Consider the following 19500-nt stretch of genomic DNA (forward strand, 5'->3'; position numbering starts at 1 on the left):
TCCAGATCGCTCTGATTCTGTGTCCTGTCTTCTTCGATATTTACTACTCTCCCAATTTTTGTGTCATCTGCAAACTTTATCAGTGATGATTTTATGGTTTCTTCCAGGTCATTGATAAAAATGTTAAATAACCTAGGCCCAGGAACTGATCCCTGTGAGACCCCCCTGGAAACAGATCCACTTGATGATGATTCTCCACTGATGGTTTCATTCTGAGTCCTCTCAGTTAGCCAGTTTTTAATCCTTTTAACGTGTGCCAGGTTAATTTTATATTGTTCTAGTTTCTTAATCAAAGTATCGAGTGGTACCAAATCCAACACCTTACAGAAGTCTGTGTGTATTACGCCAACACTGTTACCTCTATCAATCAAACTGATAATCTCATCAAAAAAAGATATCAAGTTAGTTTGAGAGGATCTATTTTCTATAAACCCATGCTGATTTGCATTAATTGCATTATCCTCCTTTAATTCTTTATTAACCGAGTCCCCAATCAACTGCAGCATTATCTTGCCCTGGATTGATGTCAGGCTGACGGGCCTATAATTACCCAGGACAGACTTGATGGAAAGGAGAGTCAGCCAGAGCATCAGGATTGTAATAAAAGTTTGGAGCCTTTCCCATCTGTGGCGTGGTAGAACAGCCAGTAACAGTAGTCTTGCACATGCCTCGGGCACTTTTCATCCTGAAGGGACCCTGAGAATTTAGAGTGACACACAAACCAGAGTTGGGGAGTGCCTCATCCGCCTCTGGGGTGGAACATCTGGCAGCATCACAACCCGGAACCAGAATTTAGGGCAAGAAGCAAATAGACAGATCCTTGGTGCTTATCATACACAGCATTTTGTTAGAGCACTTTATAGGCATTAATTACCTATCCTAATTAGCAACCTTCTGAGGGAGACAAATAATTATCACCCTGGTTATACAGGTGGGTAAACTGAGGCACAGATAGTCAAATTCTGTTCTGGTTAGTGCAGCTGCACCTGGGATGATTTGACCCAGTGACTTCCCTAAGGTCACACAGTGACCTTACTAGGAATAAAACCCAGGAGTCCCTTCTCTATCCACTAAACTCCCCTGCCTGATCTATGAATAGAACCCAGGAGTTCTGACTCTGGTTCCCTGCTTTAATCACTAGTCCCTTCTCCCATCCCAGACCTAAGAACAGAACCTAGGAGTCCTGACTCCCCTGCTCTAAGCACTAAACCCTTCCACTCCCTCATTTTAACACTATGCAAACCCATGCTGCGGGCTCCCAACGGAACATGACTTAAGAACACATGTCCTTGGACAACCCCCTTCATCGCAAGTGACTGAGGACTGAGCCCATGCTGGCTTGCAATTAGCAGAGCCCGCCGCTGAATGTCCTGCAGCGCGCGGCAAGGGAGGGCTTGCTAAATGAGCTTCCCGGGCCGTTTCTGCCCAATTATTTCTTTTCATCAGAGGGAGGCGATTTTATTCCAGGGACCTGGAGCTCAAATCTCATCATAACAAACCACACGACAATACATCAGGATGTAACACTGCACCTGAAGAAATTAGAGGCGTTGCCTCTCTCCACCAGTGGCTGCAGTCGAAGTACAGCGCTTGCCTGGCATCTTGCTTTAACACCTGCCTGGTGACTAAGGCCAGAATTCTCCCAGGGGCCCATAAATAAGGCTAGGGAGGACAGAGGAGTCAGTGGCAGAAGGGGCTAGCCTGTGTGTTAGGAGACCTGGGTTTCACTCCCGCTGTGCTACATACTCTCTGTCTGACTGTGGGCGGGTGATTTTTATTCCAGAATAATTACTCCATTTTGGAAGCACACTAATTACTTCAGAATAAAAGTGACTTTTACTCCAGATTAGAGCATCCACACAGGTAAACTGTGCCAGAATAGCTCATGCTACAAGAGCAATTCTGGTTGATTTCCCCATCAGACAAGTCCTTGGCCTGTGCTTTGTACATCCATCAACTTTAACCAGGTTTGTGACTGTCTATAGATCGAAGACCTACTTGATGGAAGCCATTAACAGCTTCCAGCATAACAATGTAGTAAAAGTCTGTGATTTTATTAGCAAGAGTATTTATTATTTGTCTTCCATAAGGTAACAGGGTTTGAACGTGAAGACAGGTTTGCACGCTTTCTCGGCTCCGTGGTACCTGCAACTGCTAAGGCTGAAAAGGAAGATGATAATTATGGTGCCATTGCTAAATAGGGTCAGAGCAGGTTGCAATGTGTTTCCTGGGGCTGTGGTGGGTCAGAGCAGGTTGCAATGTGATTCCTGGGCTGTGGTGGGTCAGAGCAGGTTGCAATGTGATTCCTGGGGCTGTGGTGGGTCAGAGCAGGTTGCAATGTGATTCCTGGGGCTGTGGTGGGTCAGAGCAGGTTGCAATGTGATTCCTGGGGCTGTGGTGGGTCAGAGCAGGTTGCAATGTGTTTCCTGGGGCTGTGGTGTCTTCACTGAGCATGAGTTGGGAGCGATTGCGTTGGAGAGAGTGTTGTGCATTGCTGTGATAGAAAGTCAGGATGGCAGTGGGCTAACTCTTGCACACTGCTATTGTGTTGGGTTGGAATGGCCCCTTACTTTGGGTTTTCCTTGCTTTCAGGGTATGTCTACACGTCAGTCAGGGGGTGTGATTGCAGCTCATGTAGATTTACCTGACCTAGCTGGGATCTCGCTAGTTTGGGTGCCAATAGCAGTGAAGCTGCAGCAGCATGGGTTTCAGCACAGGCTATACAAGCCCACTCAGGCTCCTGGCTATTTTGCTTGGACGGCTAGCTTGAACTGAAGGCCATGCAGCCACAGCTTCGCTGCTATTGATACCTGGGCTCGCTAGATCAAAGCTAGCTTAGGTATGGCAATATCATAGAATCATAGAAGGTTAGTGTTGGAAGGGACCTCAGGAAATCATCTAGTCCAACCCCCTGCTCAAAGCAGGACCGATCCCCAATTTTTGCCCCAGATCCCTAAATGGCCCCCTGAAGGATTGAACTCACAACCCTGGGTTTAGCAGGCCAATGCTCAAACCACTGAGCGATCCCTCCCCCCAAAATGCTGAAATCACAGCTCCAGCTGCAGTATGGGCAGACCCTTAGAGTATGCATTTTGAGCAAATACACCTGAGCAACCGTAGTTTTCATTCTGGTGCCTAGGAAAGTTGTGCACAAAGTTATTTTGTGGGAGGAGGGGCAGAATAAATATGGTACATTTAAAAAACCTCCAGCCTCATTTTCATTTACATTAAGGCCACTTTATATGGTTCTGGGTATGGAGAGGGCTCTTAAAGTGAGTGTGAATGTAATGTATGTTCACTGAAGGCTCCTTCAGCAAATCTGTTTCCTGGCTCTGTGCCTCAGTTTCCCCACCTGTAAAATGGGGATAATCATACTGACCTCCTTTGTAAAGGGCTCTGAGAGCTACTGATGAAAAATGCTATAAAAATGCCAGCTATTAATTAATTATTAGTGTAGATGAGAATCAGCCCCTTAGTGGAGCAAAGGGAGTTTATTGTACATTCTCACGCAGAATAATAAATAATAAATAACAATAATAATACTCATAGATAGCTCTGGGCCTGGGTCTCCGAGAGTCAGGCCTCTCTAACAACCGGAGCAGAATTTGTAGGAAGCAGAATTTGCATGAGCTTCACAACCCTCATTGTGACCTGAATGTGGGAATGGCTCTGTGCTGAAGCAGGCAGGGGGGTTAGGAATTAGATGTACTGGACCAAATTCAAATTCCTCTGGCTCCAGGGGCATTACACTGAGGATGGATTTGGCTCTGAGCAGCTCATTGGGCCAGGATTGGGTGCCTTTGTGCAGAGTTCTCTCCCAGGGAGAGCTGACACAAGGGAAGGTCCCTGAGGCCCCATCAGGAAGCTGGGACAATGTGACCAAAGCAAACCTGAGTTCTTCCTAGGGAATACTGTGGTCTCTTCCAAGCCTAATATTCTATAATTCTATGTATGTGAGATCAGAATCACCCGCTGTGATGGCCACCCGCAGCCCTAACAGTGTTTGCTTCCTCCACTTCTGTCTGCAGGTATTTATCCTCTGGATTAGCCCCATCTCGGCTTCCATCCAGGATCAATACTGTGAGAATTTACCTCCGATCAGTAACACCACGGGTAAGCACGCTACCCACCTTCCCCTGCACCAGCCTCCCCGTCCCACCTAGCTAGTTTCTGGAGTTGCTGAATGGACATTAGCGACCTGGTTCTCCACAGGGGTAAGGGCTAGTCAGGCTGAAGGGCTCTGCAGTTCTGCTGGGGTTAAATCGCCCATACTGCAAACTTCAGGGAGTTTGTCTCCTGGGTATTAAAACCTGACTCCCAGCTCTGGCTCAGACCTCACCCCAATAGTTACAAGGACACCCCGAGACAGATTCTGTGCTGTGTCTCTAAGTGGTGGAGCACAGAACTCCCAGCCTGAGGGGGACGGGGGCTTGGAGACTTTAATTCACCTTTATGCCCTCCTAGCCCTGGGATGCTCTGTGGGCCGGAGAGTGTGCCTCAGCCAGCCCCGTGGCTGCAGCACTACCTGGTCTCTACCCGCACGTGGGCCTCCTCCCAACACAGCCTTATGTCTGCCCCCCGTAGTGCTGCCTGCACCAAAGGAAACCTTCCCCAGCCGCGTGGGGGGCTTTTAAGCTCCTTTACGCTGCTCTGGTCCTTGTACGCAGGGGACCACCTGCCAGCTGAGAACTGGCAGAGTGCAGACATGTTCCATCTCGCTTCCTCCTGCCCCGTGTCTGCTGAGAGCTCCCTACAATGTTAGAGACACATTATATCACTCATATTTCGGGTGGTCGTCCTGCACTATTGCTCATCAGCCTCATTGTCAGTAGAAAACTCTAGGCACAACAGGAGGTGATCAGCAGGTGAGAGCTGTTCGAGAGCAGGAGACACAGGGTGTGTTCACACTGCACACTAAGCCTGGGCTGTGACTTAGGTTCAAGTCCAAGCTCCCCCTTCCATCCACGCACCCGTCACTCTGACTGGCACTGAGAACCCGGCTCCTAGGATCCCGCTCGGGGCGAGGATCAGAGCCCAAGTCCCGCTGTGACTCAGGTCCAAGCCCTGTCATTTGGCAGTGTGGACGCAGGCAAAGCCACAGAGCGCGGATGCATGAGCATGGCTGTGAGACCCAGATCCTGCCATTGTAAACCCAGATTTACCATGCAGCAGGGACATCCAAGTGTGAGCTTGGAAACGCCGAGTCCCACAGACCCGGGCTTGGGGTGCAGTGTAGACATACCAGCAGAAACCCAGAGAGTCAGCCCCTGAGAGGATTCAGAGACAGAAGCAGCAAGCAGAGCTGGCAGGAGCTGAGTTTGAAGGGAGAGCAGTAATTTAGCCAGGAGCTTGGAAGAAAGCTGTTGGTGAGAACGGAGCAAAGCTGGGTACCCCCAGGGAGCAGAAGGCTCTGGCAGTGGCCCCTCGGAAAGGGGAGGCTCCAGCTGGGTCAGCAGAAGCCAAGCCCAGAAGTCAGAGGGTTCTTGTGGGAGAGTGGATCCTGCTGAGCAGGGGTACAGGCATGAAGGAGCGGGGTCTGCCTGGGTGAAGGTACTGGACAATGGGGCCCTGAATCAGGTCAAAAAGAACTGGGAACAAAGTGCCGCTATTGACCTCGGGTGGGTGACTTGGACTTGATGTCCCTGTAGAGGGGAATGGAAAAAAACCCTGCAGTATCTTTCTTTATTGTGGGAATTGGAGAATGGTTTTTATTACAAGGTTGGGGGGGCGGGGGAGTTACTGCACTGTGTGTGAATAAATTATGCCCAGAGGCAGGTTTTGTTTTGGACACAGAGAGATTATGTTCCTTTCTTAGGCAAACAAAAGGGGAAACTAAGGCAGGCACACTTGTTGTGCTATGGCCTGATGCTGGAGGGTGCCTCAGGTGAGGGCTCGCTCTATTGCAAATTGGAAATGTACTTCTATAAAAAATAAAAACCGAGATTATCACCTAATCCCATGACTGGGGCTTTACAAAAAAACCACTCAACATCATGAGAGTTGTGATAACATTGGGAATGCTGGCAACATTGAGTTTGGGCCAGATCCTCAGCCAGCATAACTCAGCATAGCTTGAGTGAAGTCAATGGAGCGACACTGTTTTACACCAGGGAAGGGTCTCCTGTCTCTCTCTCCCGCTTCAGTCACTGAGAAATCCTCTCCAGGGGACACAGCTAACCTTTGGTTAGGTGAGAGTGCCAGCTAACTGGGCCTGCTGTATAGCCATATGATTCTCCTCTCTATAGCCTGCAATCAATTTTGAAAGCAGAGCTGTTGAAATCACAATTTTTCCATTCACTGGCCATTAAAAAAAACAATTATTTGGGGGTCAGTCTGAAAATGAAATGTTCCACAAGCGTTGGCAAATCAAAAAGTTAAAACACAGGTCAAATGAAACATTCCATTTTGATTTTGACCATTCTAAACTTGTTTAAAAAAAATACAATATAGAATCAGAGAAGATTAGGGTTGGAAGAGACCTCAGGAGGTCAACTAGTCCAACACCCTGCTCAAAGCAGGACCAATCCCCAACTAAATCATCCCAGCCAGGGCTTTGTAAAGCCGGGCCTTAAAAACCTCTAAGGATGGAGAGGCCACGACCTCCCAGGTAACCCATTCCAGTGCTTCTCCACTCTCCTAGTGAAATAGTTTTTCCTAATATCCAACCTAAACCTCCCCCACTGCAACTTGAGACCATTGCTCCTTGTTCTGTCATCTGCCACCACTGAGAACAGCTGAGCTCCATCCTCTTTGGAACCCCCTTTCAGGTAATTAAAGGCTGCTATCAAATCCCCCCTCACGCTTCTCTTCTGCAGACTAAATAAACCCAGTTCCCTCAGCCTCTCCTTGTAAATCATGTGCCCCAGCCCTCTGATCGTTTTCATTGCCCTCCACTGGACTCTCTCCAATTTGTCCACATCCCTTTTGTAATGAGGGGCCCAAAACTGGATGCAATACTCCAAGTGTGGCCTCACCATTGCCAAATAGAGGGGAATAATCACTTCCCTCGATCTGCTGGCAATGCTCCTACTAATGCAGCCTAATATGCTGTTAGCCTTCTTGGCAACAAGGGCACACTGTTGACTCATATCCAGCTTCTAGTCCACTGTAATCCCCAGGCCCTTTTCTGTAGAACTGCCGCTTAGCCAGTCGGCCCCCAGCCTGTAGCAGTGCATGGGATTCTTCTGTCTAAGTGCAGGACTCTGCACTTGTCCTTGTTGAACCTCGTCAGATTTCTTTTGGCCCAATCCTCCAATTTGTCTAGGTCACTCTGGACCCTATCCCTACCCTCCTGTACATCTATCTCTCCCCCCAATTTAGAGTCATCGATGAACTTGTTGAAGGTGCAATCCATTCCATCATCCAGATCTTAATGAAGGTGTTGAACAAAACCGGCCCCAGGACCGACCCTTGGGGCACTCCGCTTGATACTGGCTGCCAACTAGACATCAAGCCGTTGATCACTACCCATTGAGCCCAGAGATCTAATCAGCCTTCTATCCACCTTATAGTCCATTCATGCAATCCAAACTTCTTTAACTTGCTGGCAAGAATACTCTGGGGAGACCATATCAAAAGCTTTGCTAACGTCAAGTTATATCACGTCCACCGCTTTCCCCACATCCATGTTGACTGTTCCTAATCACCTTCCTCTCCTCCAAGTGTTTCAAAATGGATTCCTTGAGGACCAGCTCCATGATTTTTCCAGGGACTGAGGTGAGGCTGACTGGCCTGTAGTTCCCCGGATCCTCCTTCTTCCCTTTTTTAAAGATGGGCACTACATTAGCCTTTTTCCAGTCGTCTGGGACCTCCCCCAATCACCATGAGTTTTCAAAGATAATAGCCAATGGCTCTGCAATCACATCAGCCAACTCCCTCAGCACCCTCAGATGCAGCGCATCCGGCCCCATGGGCTTGTGCACGTCCAGTTTTTCTAAATAGTCCTTAATCTGTTCTTTCACCACAGAGGGCTGGTCACCTCCTCCCCATGCTGTGCTGCCCAGTGCAGTAGTCTGGGAGCTGATCTTGTCTGTGAAGACGGAGTAAAAAGAAGCATTGAGTACTTCAGCTTTTTCCACATCCTCTGTCACTAGGTTGCCTCCCCCATTCAGTAAGGCTCCCACACTTTCCCTCACCTTCTTCTTGTTGCTAACATTCCTGTAGAAACTCTTCTTGTTACCATTCACATCCCTTGCTAGCTGCAACTCCAATTGTGCCTTGGCCTTCCAAATGAAAGGACATTTCTGGGCAGGGGATTGGACTAGATGGCCTCCAGAGGTCCCTTCCAACTCTGTTATTCTATGATTCTATGATTCTAAACAAAGTAATTTCAGACTGAAAAATTATTTGAAAACATTAAATGAGCTGTTTTGCCCTTTTCTAGGGTGTTGTTTTTTTTGGGGGGGGGCAGGTTCCAACACGAACAAGTCAATGAAACTGACACAAATTGACGGAAGTTTGTCAAATCTGCATTGTTTGTGGGCGGGGGGGGGGGGGAGTTTGGGCTAAAAAACTTTACCCTGCTCTATTCAAAAGTCCCCAGATAGAAATCATTTAGGCTTCACCTTCTGTGTTTCCCACTCTAGCGATTCAGTGTACACACTCACTGCAGTGACATTAGGGGTTCTCCCATCACTGTAGGTCATCCACCTACCTGAGAGGCCTTAGCTCGGTTCTTCCATTGACCTAGTGCTGTCTGCACTGGGGGTGAGGTTGGCTTAAAGATGTCTCTCGGGGTGTGGATTTTCCACACTCCTGAGCGACATCGCTATGTCAATGTAGCCTTTCGTTGTAGACCAGCCTTTAGATGCTGGTCTCTGTTACTCTGTGAGAGACCACTGCCAGCCAGTAGAGGGCAGTCACAGACACACAGTCATTCGCCCGCCCCAGGAGAGCGCAGTCTGCTTGTTAGTATTATACCTCGAGGACAAAGCATACATAAGCTAAGCAAAGGCCATGAGGAAGGAACACTGTGTCTATTTGACAAATACTTCTGAGTGCTGCATTTAATAATCAGTATTCATTTCTGTGAATTAAATACTCACGAGTAGTCCAGGCATGGGCTTTACTGACAGAGTTTCTCCTGCACTACTTCCTCTTGCATTAGATTTGTGTAGGAATCAAAACACGGCCTGTAATTTGTGAGCTGAGTCATAGTTAGCTCCAGCACCTGGGTAGATCCTGAGCTGTGCCATTGGAACAAGGTGGCAAGTTTGCATCCGCTTCAAGCGCAGGAGAGTCATTGCCATTAGATGGACCTTTGGTCTCCCAGGTGAAATGAGTTTGGCAGGTCTCAATCAGGCCCCACCATCACAACTGGACACAAATTGACCTTCTTGTTGGATATCTGCACAGAGAAGCCAGAGGTGAAATAGGTCATGGGGAATGAAACCCCTTCCCAATGGGGTTAGGGGTCACAGTCTCCATGCTGTGCCTATTCAGTGCCCTGCAGGCCTGTCTGGCACCTCTTGCCACGCTGGGTTCCCATCTAAAATCAAGGTCTTTTTTTTTTTATTTTCCATACCAGCAATTAAAAATAGCCAATATTTCCCGTGAGAACAATAGCATCCCTGTGTCACGTAGCCAGCAGGACTCGGAGAGGATGCAAAGGAAAGCAAGATCCTCACTGGTCTCTTGCATGAAAATGCTGGAAAGGTTTATTTTCCAATTTGCATGAAAGAAACAGTGGCCTCTGAGAAATCGCCTGGCCTGACCCAGCCCCCTGTAATCGGCGACCTGTCAGGGTGAGTGATGGACTCAGAGGATCCATGCTGATGGATAATCCCTGCCACACAGCTCCAGTTAGCACACCTCGCAGACTTCTTTCGGAAATTAAATATTGGCACCGGCGCAGGGTGACTCCCTCCCTCTCCGGCAGGCGGCTGCTGGAGAGTAGCGAGCCTCCAGCCGGCAAAGCAAACACTCTGCACACCTCACACAGCGGGGGGGCGAGGGAACCCCACAACAGTGCCAGGTTGGGAAGAGAGCTGGCCACAGAGGGAGCCGTAAGGCTGCACCCTGGGATCGCGGCTTGCAGCACAGTTGTTGGGGAAGGGCCAGTGGCACAGCAGGAAACACAGAGTGTGGATTTCACTAGGTGTACTGCTGTGTCAGCAGCTGGCCCCTTCCTTTGTGAGCCCGAGTTCAGGCTGTGCGTGTCCGGAGTGGGATGGGAGCTGGGAGAAACACAGAGGGACATCTACACTTGGAGCTCCAGGAGACATACCCACACTAGCCCTGATCAGGAGAATGCACTAAAAATAGTGTAGCCACAGCACTGCAAGCAGCGGGAGGGGCTAGGCACCCTGCGTGGGGACCTGTCCGAGACCCCAGGCATGTCCTCAGGGTGGCCAGCCCCTCCTGCCACTCGCTGTGCCATGGCTACCCGAGACAGCATGGGTGGCTCCTGGGAAGAAGGTGCCAGCGGTTTGCATTGCTCTGCAGGGCATGGAGTGGTGTCAACAGAATGAATATCCTGAGAAACCAAGAGGATCCACTGCCCCCTTCAGCTTCCCCTAGGGCACAGCACTCTCCCCTGAGGTTCTCCCCTCATATCTAGGGTTCTGTCCCATACCCCCCTCGAGGGACCCAGCTCCCATGAGCCCCTTCTCCTTCTGAGCCCCACACCAGGACTCAGCTCCCATGAGCCCCTGCTCCCTCTGAGCCCAATACCAGGACTCAGCTCCCATGGGCCCCTGCTCCCTCTGAACCCCACACCAGGACCCAACTCCCATAAGGCCCGGGGCTCTGGCTGCAGTAGCAGTGGCTGGGAGCCCCAGGCCCTTTAAAGCACCACCAGAGCCCTGGGGCTCCCGGCCACCACCACCACTACCCCAGGGCTCCAGCAGCGGGGGTCTGGTGGCGATTTGAAGGGTCCGGGATTCCAGCCACTGCTGGGAGCCCCGGGTCCTTTAAATCACGAGCCTCAGGAAGCTGCCCTCTGCCGGTACGGTTGGCTGTGTACCTGCTCTTGCCGGTACGCCACACCGGACTGGACCGGCTTATTTTCACCTCTGCTTATACCAACTATCACAAAATATTCAGGTTCCTTCCAATCCCAAGAGACCAGTCACTTTCCTCAGGTCAGTTTGTACCTTAGATCTCACAGCAAAGACAGCACTTGTAGCGAATCCTGTACTAAACTAACTAAGGATTTATTAACTAGGAAAAAGAAATGAGAGAGTTATTTACCGTTAAAGCAAGCAACGTATCTTACAAAGGAGTTATGGTTCCAAAATGTGACTGAGTTGTAGCAATCTGTCAGCACTGAATGTGCTTTAGGGCTAACCCAGGTTGACCTGGGGGATCTTTGCTTTTGTTTCTCAGCCTCGTGAGAGTCCAAACAGCAAAGAGATGAAAAATTTTCATGTCAGCTATTTTATTTTGCTCTTCTGAAATCCAAACAGATGAGACGAGCCCCTCTGCACATAGCCTACGTAGGGGCAATTAGCAAAGTTTTTCTAATGTGATGTGCTACAATGACCCATTTAGTTCGGATAATCCTCCCTAATGGTCAGGGCAGCCATTCCTCCTGCCTGAGTTCACAGGTTCAGAGTAGGCATTTGTACAGTTATAGAGTAAAATGTACCTATTACCTTAGAGCATGAGATACAGACATTACAAGTCCGATTAACCCTTGCAGCAATTTACAAGCATTCTATAGAGTCTAACCACTAAACACATTGTTACAAGTCCAACACCTATCTTGAACAATATTCACATATTGGTTGGTCTGGTTTCCAGCAATGAGTTTGTCAGTGCTCAGCTGACAGCTACAGCCTTGGGAGGAGCTGGCACCTGGTCTACCAGCATCACAGTCAGAGACAGGATACTGGTTAGAGGGACCAGCGTTCTGACCCAGTCTGGCAAGTCTTATGTTCCTAATGAAAACAGACAGTCCTTGCCCCAGAGAGCTCCCAGTTCAGGATTATGACAAGGTGAAACAGACAAAAGAGGATGGAGAAATAGGACAAGGTCTGAGTAAAGTGAGGTGTAAATGAGGGCTCTTGGTAGTCACAGGTTGAGTGGGGCCAAATTTTTCACACACAGCTTTTTTTGGCAAAAAGTGAAGGTTCAGGGACATCAAAAGGTGTATCGAATGAATACATGTCGATTTCACCTAATTTTTCATCTAGAAAAAAAAACCTAAAAAATTCCCCTCAAAATCTATTGTTGATGTTTTCGAAACAAAACATTTCAATTTTTCTGTTTGAAACAACTTTTCATTTCAAGTTTCTTTAATTTTATTTTTATTTATATTCAAAAATGTTTAAAAATGGTCAAAATCGAAACAAAATAATTTGTTTGACCTGAAACCTTTTTTTTTTTTTCAAATTTTCAATTCGCTGAAAAGTTTTCGCAGTCTAACCCAAACTGAATTTTTCCCCGACTTTTTAAAATGGCCCATGAACCCCAAAAAGCTGTTTTTCGCCCAGCTCCAGTTGTAGGGGTCGCCAGCCTGGCTGAAAGCAGAGGGTAGTCCGTTGTTAGCATCACCATCGGAAGTTCTCCATCATTATTGTTACGTTATTTGTATTGTGGGAGGGTCTAGCAGCTCCAGTCACAGACCAGGACCCTGTGATGCTCGGCATTGTACAAACTCAGAACAAAAGACTGTCTCTTCCCCAGAAAGCTTCCAATCTAAGGGCACGTCTACACTTAAAATGCTGCATCGGTGGTGCTGTAGCGTGTTAGTGAAGAGCTCTCCTGTCGGTGTAGTTAATCCACCTCCACCAGAGTTAATCCACATCCGTCTACACCAGCTCTTTGGTCGGTAGAACTACGTTTTCACACCCCTGAGCCACGTACTTATATCAAAGTAATTCTGTAGTGTGGACCTGGCCTAGGCCTTTGGGATGGAGATTCCTTATGAACCAGGTTCCCCCTCACACTCACGCTCCAGCAAAGTGATGTGAAGTTATGAAGCCCAGGGTGAAAACAAGGTGTGTAATGGAAATGCCAGCCCAGCCTTGGCTGGGACGCAGGGCAAGCAGGAGTCAGGGTCATAATTCATTTGTTTTCCTCCCTGAAGGGTTTCATTACCTTGCTAGTGCAGGTGTCATTTGTCCTTGGGAGTGTTAGGCGGTGATAAATAGCATTTGTTTTTCTCTTATTCATCTTCCCTGATCCGCAGTGTGCCTGGCTTTGTGGGTTCTTGATCTATTTCATTCCCGATAGTCTACTGATAAGGGGCTATTTGTCTGCCTTCTGCTGCATAGCTGCCTAGATTGATAGACACACGCAAAGACAGACTGATGGATAGAGGCTGGGACAGAGGGCTGGCTGGCTGTCACAGGGAGAGGGGAAAACAGTAACCCTTTCAGCGCTGTGCACCACCCAGTGAAATGGAATGTGCGGGCATCCCTGACCAATTCAGCAAGCCAGCCAGTACATTACTCTACCTTAATATACCTGCTGCATTCAGGACTATGGCCTGCCTGGTATGTTCAGCAGCACAGTAGGGGCATTCTGCTCGGCTGTATCTGGAACACTGGACATGCTCTTGCTTCCCTTTCCCATCTGAGCAGCCAGGCTATCAAAGGTGGAGCGAGAAACCGATTCCTTTTGCTCTCTAAAAGCAGACTCTTTCAGGCAGCAGGAAACCTCATTCACTTACTCTGTCATCTCACCAGAGAGCTGCTGCTAAAATCAGGTCAGAATTGAAGATGGGGCTGGTGGGGGGGAACACAGTTGTTGAGAAAAGTGTGACTCTAACATCCAGGAGCGTGGGGGCTACCAGGAAATGTTGCCACCATGAAGAAGTGGACACTCCTCCTCCAGGGTTTGGATTTTGGTCATGTAGAGTTTTACTGGGAGTGTCCTTAGTAAAGCCCTGATCCTGGAAAAGTGCCCATTTCATCTGGAGGAAGACAGCCCATCTGAGCAGAGGTCTGGGAGATGGGAGCTCCTGAATTCTAGACTTGCCTGTTCCTCCAGCTAGCTGCGTGACCTCCCTGCTTTGCAGCCCGTGTACAAGCTGGAGTTGATACTTATCTACCCCTTTAAAGGGGGGTGGGGGGAAGGATCCATCCTTACTGTGCTTCCTAATCCTTGGAGGATGAGAAATGCTAGGGGAGAGTTACATTGTTGCTTTTGTTGTTAATCATTAATCGGAGCACACAGAGAGCCAGATGCACTCCATCTCTTTGATTTGTTCTGATATTGTCTCAAATTAATCCATTATTGCTCACCACCAGGCTTTCTGCACCATTTTTGGAAGCATCTGGTTCTGGCTTCTATCATCAGAGACACAATCCTGGTCTAATCCAGTCCAGCAATTCCTATGCTCCAATGAGAGCAGGGAGGGGTGTTATAGTGGAATTACAGTTTGATGTCAGCGTAAACCACCGCTTCATAGGGAAAGGTGTAAGCTTAGAATAGGAATTGTTTGATACTTTTCCACAAACAACAAATTTCCCCTTCTGCCTTCCCAGGGCAGTGGGAATTTCTCCACTCAGCTGCACCAGGAAAGACTGCAAATGCCGTGTTCCTCTCTAATGCCTGCTGTGTGGAGGTGTGTCCCAAGTTGTTCTACTTGTGTTGCTTTCCTCTGACAATGTGCCCCCCAAATCCTTTGGCTGATGAGGTGCTGAGAGTTTGGGAAAACAAATACTGGAACGAACTGGCTGGGACGTATGAAAGTCAATGCCCTCCGCTGAGTGAAAGTGGGACTGTTCAACTGTGTGTCATGGGCCTCATACTGCTAACAGCTAACGGAGATTCTCCTTTAGCTCTAGTGGCAGGGGCCTGGGCTTGTGGAGCAGGAGGATTTGAGTTCTCTCTCTGTTGCCTCCCTGAAGTCCTGAGTGGCCGTGGGGGCAGCGTAGTGACAGCAAAGTCCACGATGTGTTACAGAGTAATAAGAACAATCTATTGTCTTTTTCATCCAAGGCTTTTTAAGCCCCACTGGCTTTTTATAAATCAAATGTACGGTCCCTCGATGGGCGGCAGTTGTGATGTGTGCATTATAAACAGCGGGGGCTCTCTTCTGGCCTCAGTTCCACAGATGCAATTCCTGCTGGGGTCAACACTTGTCTGAGAGCTTGTCTACATGACGCTGCAGTTCGGACTACAGGGGTGTGAACGGCAGAGCACTCGAACGTGTTGCACTCTAACTGCCCCATCTAGACCCTGTGGGAATGAACTAATGTGTGCATTAACAGAGCCCTGTTTAAATGGGACAACATCAGCATGAACTCAATACCTTTCAGGTCACGCCAGCGGGGCCTACACAGGACACTCAGAGCATAACACGGTAGAGCACTCCACAGTTCACACCCCCTATAGGCCACTCTGTGTAGACAAGCCCTAAAACACAGCAGAATCACCTCCCCTGTAGCGCCATTCCCAACTCCCTTGATTTCAGGATTTCTACTGCTAGAACCAGGAGCAGAATCCAGCCTCTGGGTAGATTAGATCAGGATAACTGGATTAATCCACTCTCACCTCTAACTAGATAAGTAGATTTCAGCTGCAGCTCTTTTTCTCAGCATGCAGAGGAATTTATGAAACCTTTGTTCAGGGTAATTTTAAATTAGAAGTTTTATAATGAAGCTAACGAGAGCCCCAGTAGGGCCGTGAAACGTAATTAGCTAATGTCTGTGCAACACTTGGGAACTGGCATGTGCTAATAACATGAGAATGATTAGCATCTAGAGCCACATGCTGCTGAGCACAGTGTCTGCTGAATACAGAGGAAGGGCTTCCTGGCATTTTGCAGCGAAATCACTTTTCTCATCAAAAAATATTTTGGAGATGGAATTTATTTCTCTTAGGTTCTTATCTGGCCCCCTTTCTGATCGTAGAATAATAGAATCGTAGAAGATTAGGGTTAGAAGAGACCTCAGGAGGTCATCTAGTCCAACCCCCTGCTCATCTAGTCCAACCCCCTTACTGAGAAAGAGGGGCGATCAGCGGGTTATCTCAAGTGCCTATACACAAATGCACGAAGCCTGGGAAACAAGCAGGGAGAACTGGAAGTCCTGGCAAAGTCAAGGAATTATGATGTGATTGGAATAACAGAGACTTGGTGGGATAACTCACATGACTGGAGTACTGTCATGGATGGATATAGGCTGTTCAGGAAGGACAGGCAGGGCAGAAAAGGTGGGGGAGTTGCACTGTATGTAAGGGAGCAGTCTGACTGCTCAGAGCTCAAGTATGAAACTGCAGAAAAACCTGAGACTCTCTGGATTAAGTTTAGAAGTGTGAGCAATAAGGGTGATGTCGTGGTGGGAGTCTACTATAGACCACCGGACTAGGGGGATGAGGTGGACGAGGCTTTCTTCCGGCTACTAGCAGAAGTTACTAGATCACAGGCCCTGGTTCTCATGGGAGACTTCAATCACCCTGATATCTGCTGGGAGAGCAATACAGCGGTGCATAGACAATCCAGGAAGTTTTTGGAAAATGTAGGGGACAATTTCCTGGTGCAAGTGCTGAAGGAACCAACTAGGGGCAGAGCTCTTCTTGACTTGCTGCTCACAAACCAGGAAGAATTAGTAGGGGAAGCAAAAGTGGATGGGAAACTGGGAGGCAGTGACCATGAGATGGTCAAGTTCAGGATCCTGACACAATGAAGAAAGAAAAGCAGCAGAATACGGACCCTGGACTTCAGAAAAGCAGACTTTGACTCCCTCAGGGAACTGATGGGCAAGATCTCCTGGGAGAATAACATGATGGGGAAAGGAGTCCAGGAGAGCTGGTTGTATTTTAAAGAATCCTTATTGAGGTTACAGGGACTGTCAAGGTTCCTCCCCCACTCTGAACTCTAGGGTACAGATGTGGGGACCTGCATGAAAAACCTCCTAAGCTTATCTTTACCAGCTTAGGTCAAAACTTCCCCAAGGTACAAAATATTCCACCCGTTGTCCTTGGACTGGCCGCTACCACCACCAAACTAATACTGGTTACTGGGGAAGAGCTGTTTGGATGCGTCTTTCCCCCAAAAATACTTCCCAAAACCTTGCACCCCACTTCCTGGACAAGGTTTGGTAAAAAGCCTCACCAATTTGCCTAGGTGACTACAGACCCAGACCCTTGGATCTTAAGAACAATGAACAATCCTCCCAACACTTGCACCCCCCCTTTCCTGGGAAATGTTGGATAAAAAGCCTCACCAATTTGCATAGGTGACCACAGACCCAAACCCTTGGATCTAAGAACAATGAAAAAGCATTCAGTTTCTTACAAGAAGACTTTTAATAAAATAGAAGTAAATAGAAATGAAGAAATCCCCCCTGTAAAATCAGGATGGTAGATATCTTACAGGGTAATTAGCTTCAAAAACATAGAGAACCCCTCTAGGCAAAACCTTAAGTTACAAAAAAGATACACAGACAGAAGTAGTTATTCTATTCAGCACAATTCTTTTCTCAGCCATTTAAAGAAATCATAATCTAACACATACCTAGCTAGATTACTTACTAAAAGTTCTAAGACTCCATTCCTGGTCTATCCCCGGTAAAGACCAGCATATAGACAGACACACAGACCCTTTGTTTCTCTCCCTCCTCCCAGCTTTTGAAAGTATCTTGTCTCCTCATTGGTCATTTTGGTCAGGTGCCAGCGAGGTTACCTTTAGCTTCTTAACCCTTTACAGGTGAGAGAAGCTTTCCCCTGGCCAGGAGGGATTTCAAAGGGGTTTACCCTTCCCTTTATATTTATGACAGGGACAAACCATCCCAATGTGTAGAAAGAATAGTAAATATGGCAGGCGACCAGCTTGGCTTAACAGTGAAATCCTTGCTGATCTTAAATACAAAAAAGAAGCTTACAAGAAGTGGAAGATTGGACAAATGACCAGGGATGAGTATAAAAATATTGCTCGGGCATGCAGGAGTGAAATTAGGAAGGCCAAATCACACCTGGAGTTGCAGCTAGCAAGAGATGTTAAGAGTAAGAAGAAAGGTTTCTTCAGGTATGTTAGCAACAAGAAGAAAGTCAAGAATAGTGTGGGCCCCTTCCTGAATGAGGGAGGCAACCTAGTGACAGAGGATGTGGAAAAAGCCAATGTACTCAATGCTTTTTTTGCCTCTGTCTTCATGAACAAGGTCAGCCCCCAGACTACTGCACTGGGCAGCACAGCATGGGGAGGAGGTGACCAGCCCTCTGTGGAGAAAGAAGTGGTTCGGGACTATTTAGAAAAGCTGGACATGCACAAGTCCATGGGGCCGGATGCACTGCATCCGACAGTGCTAAAGGAGTTGGAGGATGTGATTGCAGAGCCATTGGCCATTATCTTTGAAAACTCATGGCGATCGGGGGAAGTCCCGGATTACTGGAAAAAGGCTAATGTAGTGCCCATCTTTAAAAAAGGGAAGAAGGGGGATCCTGGGAACTACAGGCCAGTCAGCCTCACCTCAGTCCCTGGAAAAATCGTGAAGCAGGTCCTCAAGGAATCAATTCTGAAGCACTTAGAGGAGAGGAAAGTGATCAGGAACAGTAGGCATGGAGTCACCAAGGGCAAGTCATGCCTGACTAATCTAATTGCCTTCTATGATGAGATAACTGGCTCTGTGGATGAGGGGAAAGCAGTGGACATGTTGTTCCTTGACTTTAGCACAGCTTTTGATACGGTCTCCCACAGTATTCTTGCCGGCAAGTTAAAGAAGTATGGGCTGGATGAATGGACTATAAGGTGAAAAGAAAGCTGGCTAGATTGTCGGGCTCAACGGGTAGTGATCAATGGCTCCATGTCTAGTTGGCAGCCGGTATCAAGCGGAGTGCCCCAAGGTCGGTCCTTGGGCCGGTTTTGTTCAATATCTTCATAAATGATCTGGAGGATGGTGTGGATTGCACCCTCAGCAAGTTTGCAGATGACACTAAACTGGGAGGAGAGGTAGATACATTGGAGGGTAGGGATAGGATACAGAGGGCCCTAGATAAATTAGAGGAGTGGGCCAAAAGAAATCTGATGAGGTTCAACAAGGACAAGTGCAAAGTCCTGCACTTAGGACAGAAGAATCCAATGCATCGCTACAGACTAGGGACTGAATGGTTCGGCAGCAGTTCTGCAGAAAAGGACCTAGGGGTTACAGAGGACGAGAAACTGGATATGAGTCAACAGTGTGCCCTTGTAGCCAAGAAGGCCAATGGCATTTTGGGATGTATAAGTAGGGGCATTGCCAGCAGATCGAGGGACGTGGTCGTTCCCGTCTATTCGACATTGGTGAGACCTCATCTGGAGTACTGTGTCCAGTTTTGGGCCCCGCACTACACTACAAGAAGGATGCGGAAAAATTGGAAAGAGTCCAGCGGAGGGCAACAAAAATGATTAGGGGACTGGAACACATGACTTATGAGGAGAGACTGAGGGAACTGGGGATGTTTAGTCTACGGAAGAGAAGAATGAGGGGGGATTTGATAGCTGCTTTCAACGACCTGAAAGGGGGTTCCAAAGAGGATGGCTCTAGACTGTTCTCAGCGGTAGCAGACGACAGAACAAGGAGTAATGGTCTCAAGTGTCAGTGGGGGAGATTCAGGTTGAATATTAGGAAAAAC

The 19500-nt window shown here is 48.1% G+C and overlaps 1 protein-coding gene across 2 annotated transcripts in view; it reads left to right on the forward strand.

Annotated features, from left to right (window-relative positions):
• Positions 1-19500, forward strand: part of LOC125626773 (corticotropin-releasing factor receptor 1) — a 135346-nt gene that overhangs the window by 25847 nt on the left and 89999 nt on the right. Inside the window, exon 2 of one of the 2 annotated variants that reach the window (XM_048830184.2) lies at positions 4029-4113. The exons of the other annotated variant lie outside the window; for it this stretch is intronic. Within the exon in view, the coding sequence (XP_048686141.1) occupies positions 4029-4113 (85 nt within the window). The remainder of the gene's footprint in view (positions 1-4028; positions 4114-19500) is intronic. 2 annotated transcript variants of the gene reach the window in all.

The sequence above is a fragment of the Caretta caretta genome, chromosome 27, assembly GCF_965140235.1.
Source record: "Caretta caretta isolate rCarCar2 chromosome 27, rCarCar1.hap1, whole genome shotgun sequence".
Classification (NCBI taxonomy): Eukaryota; Metazoa; Chordata; order Testudines; family Cheloniidae; genus Caretta; species Caretta caretta.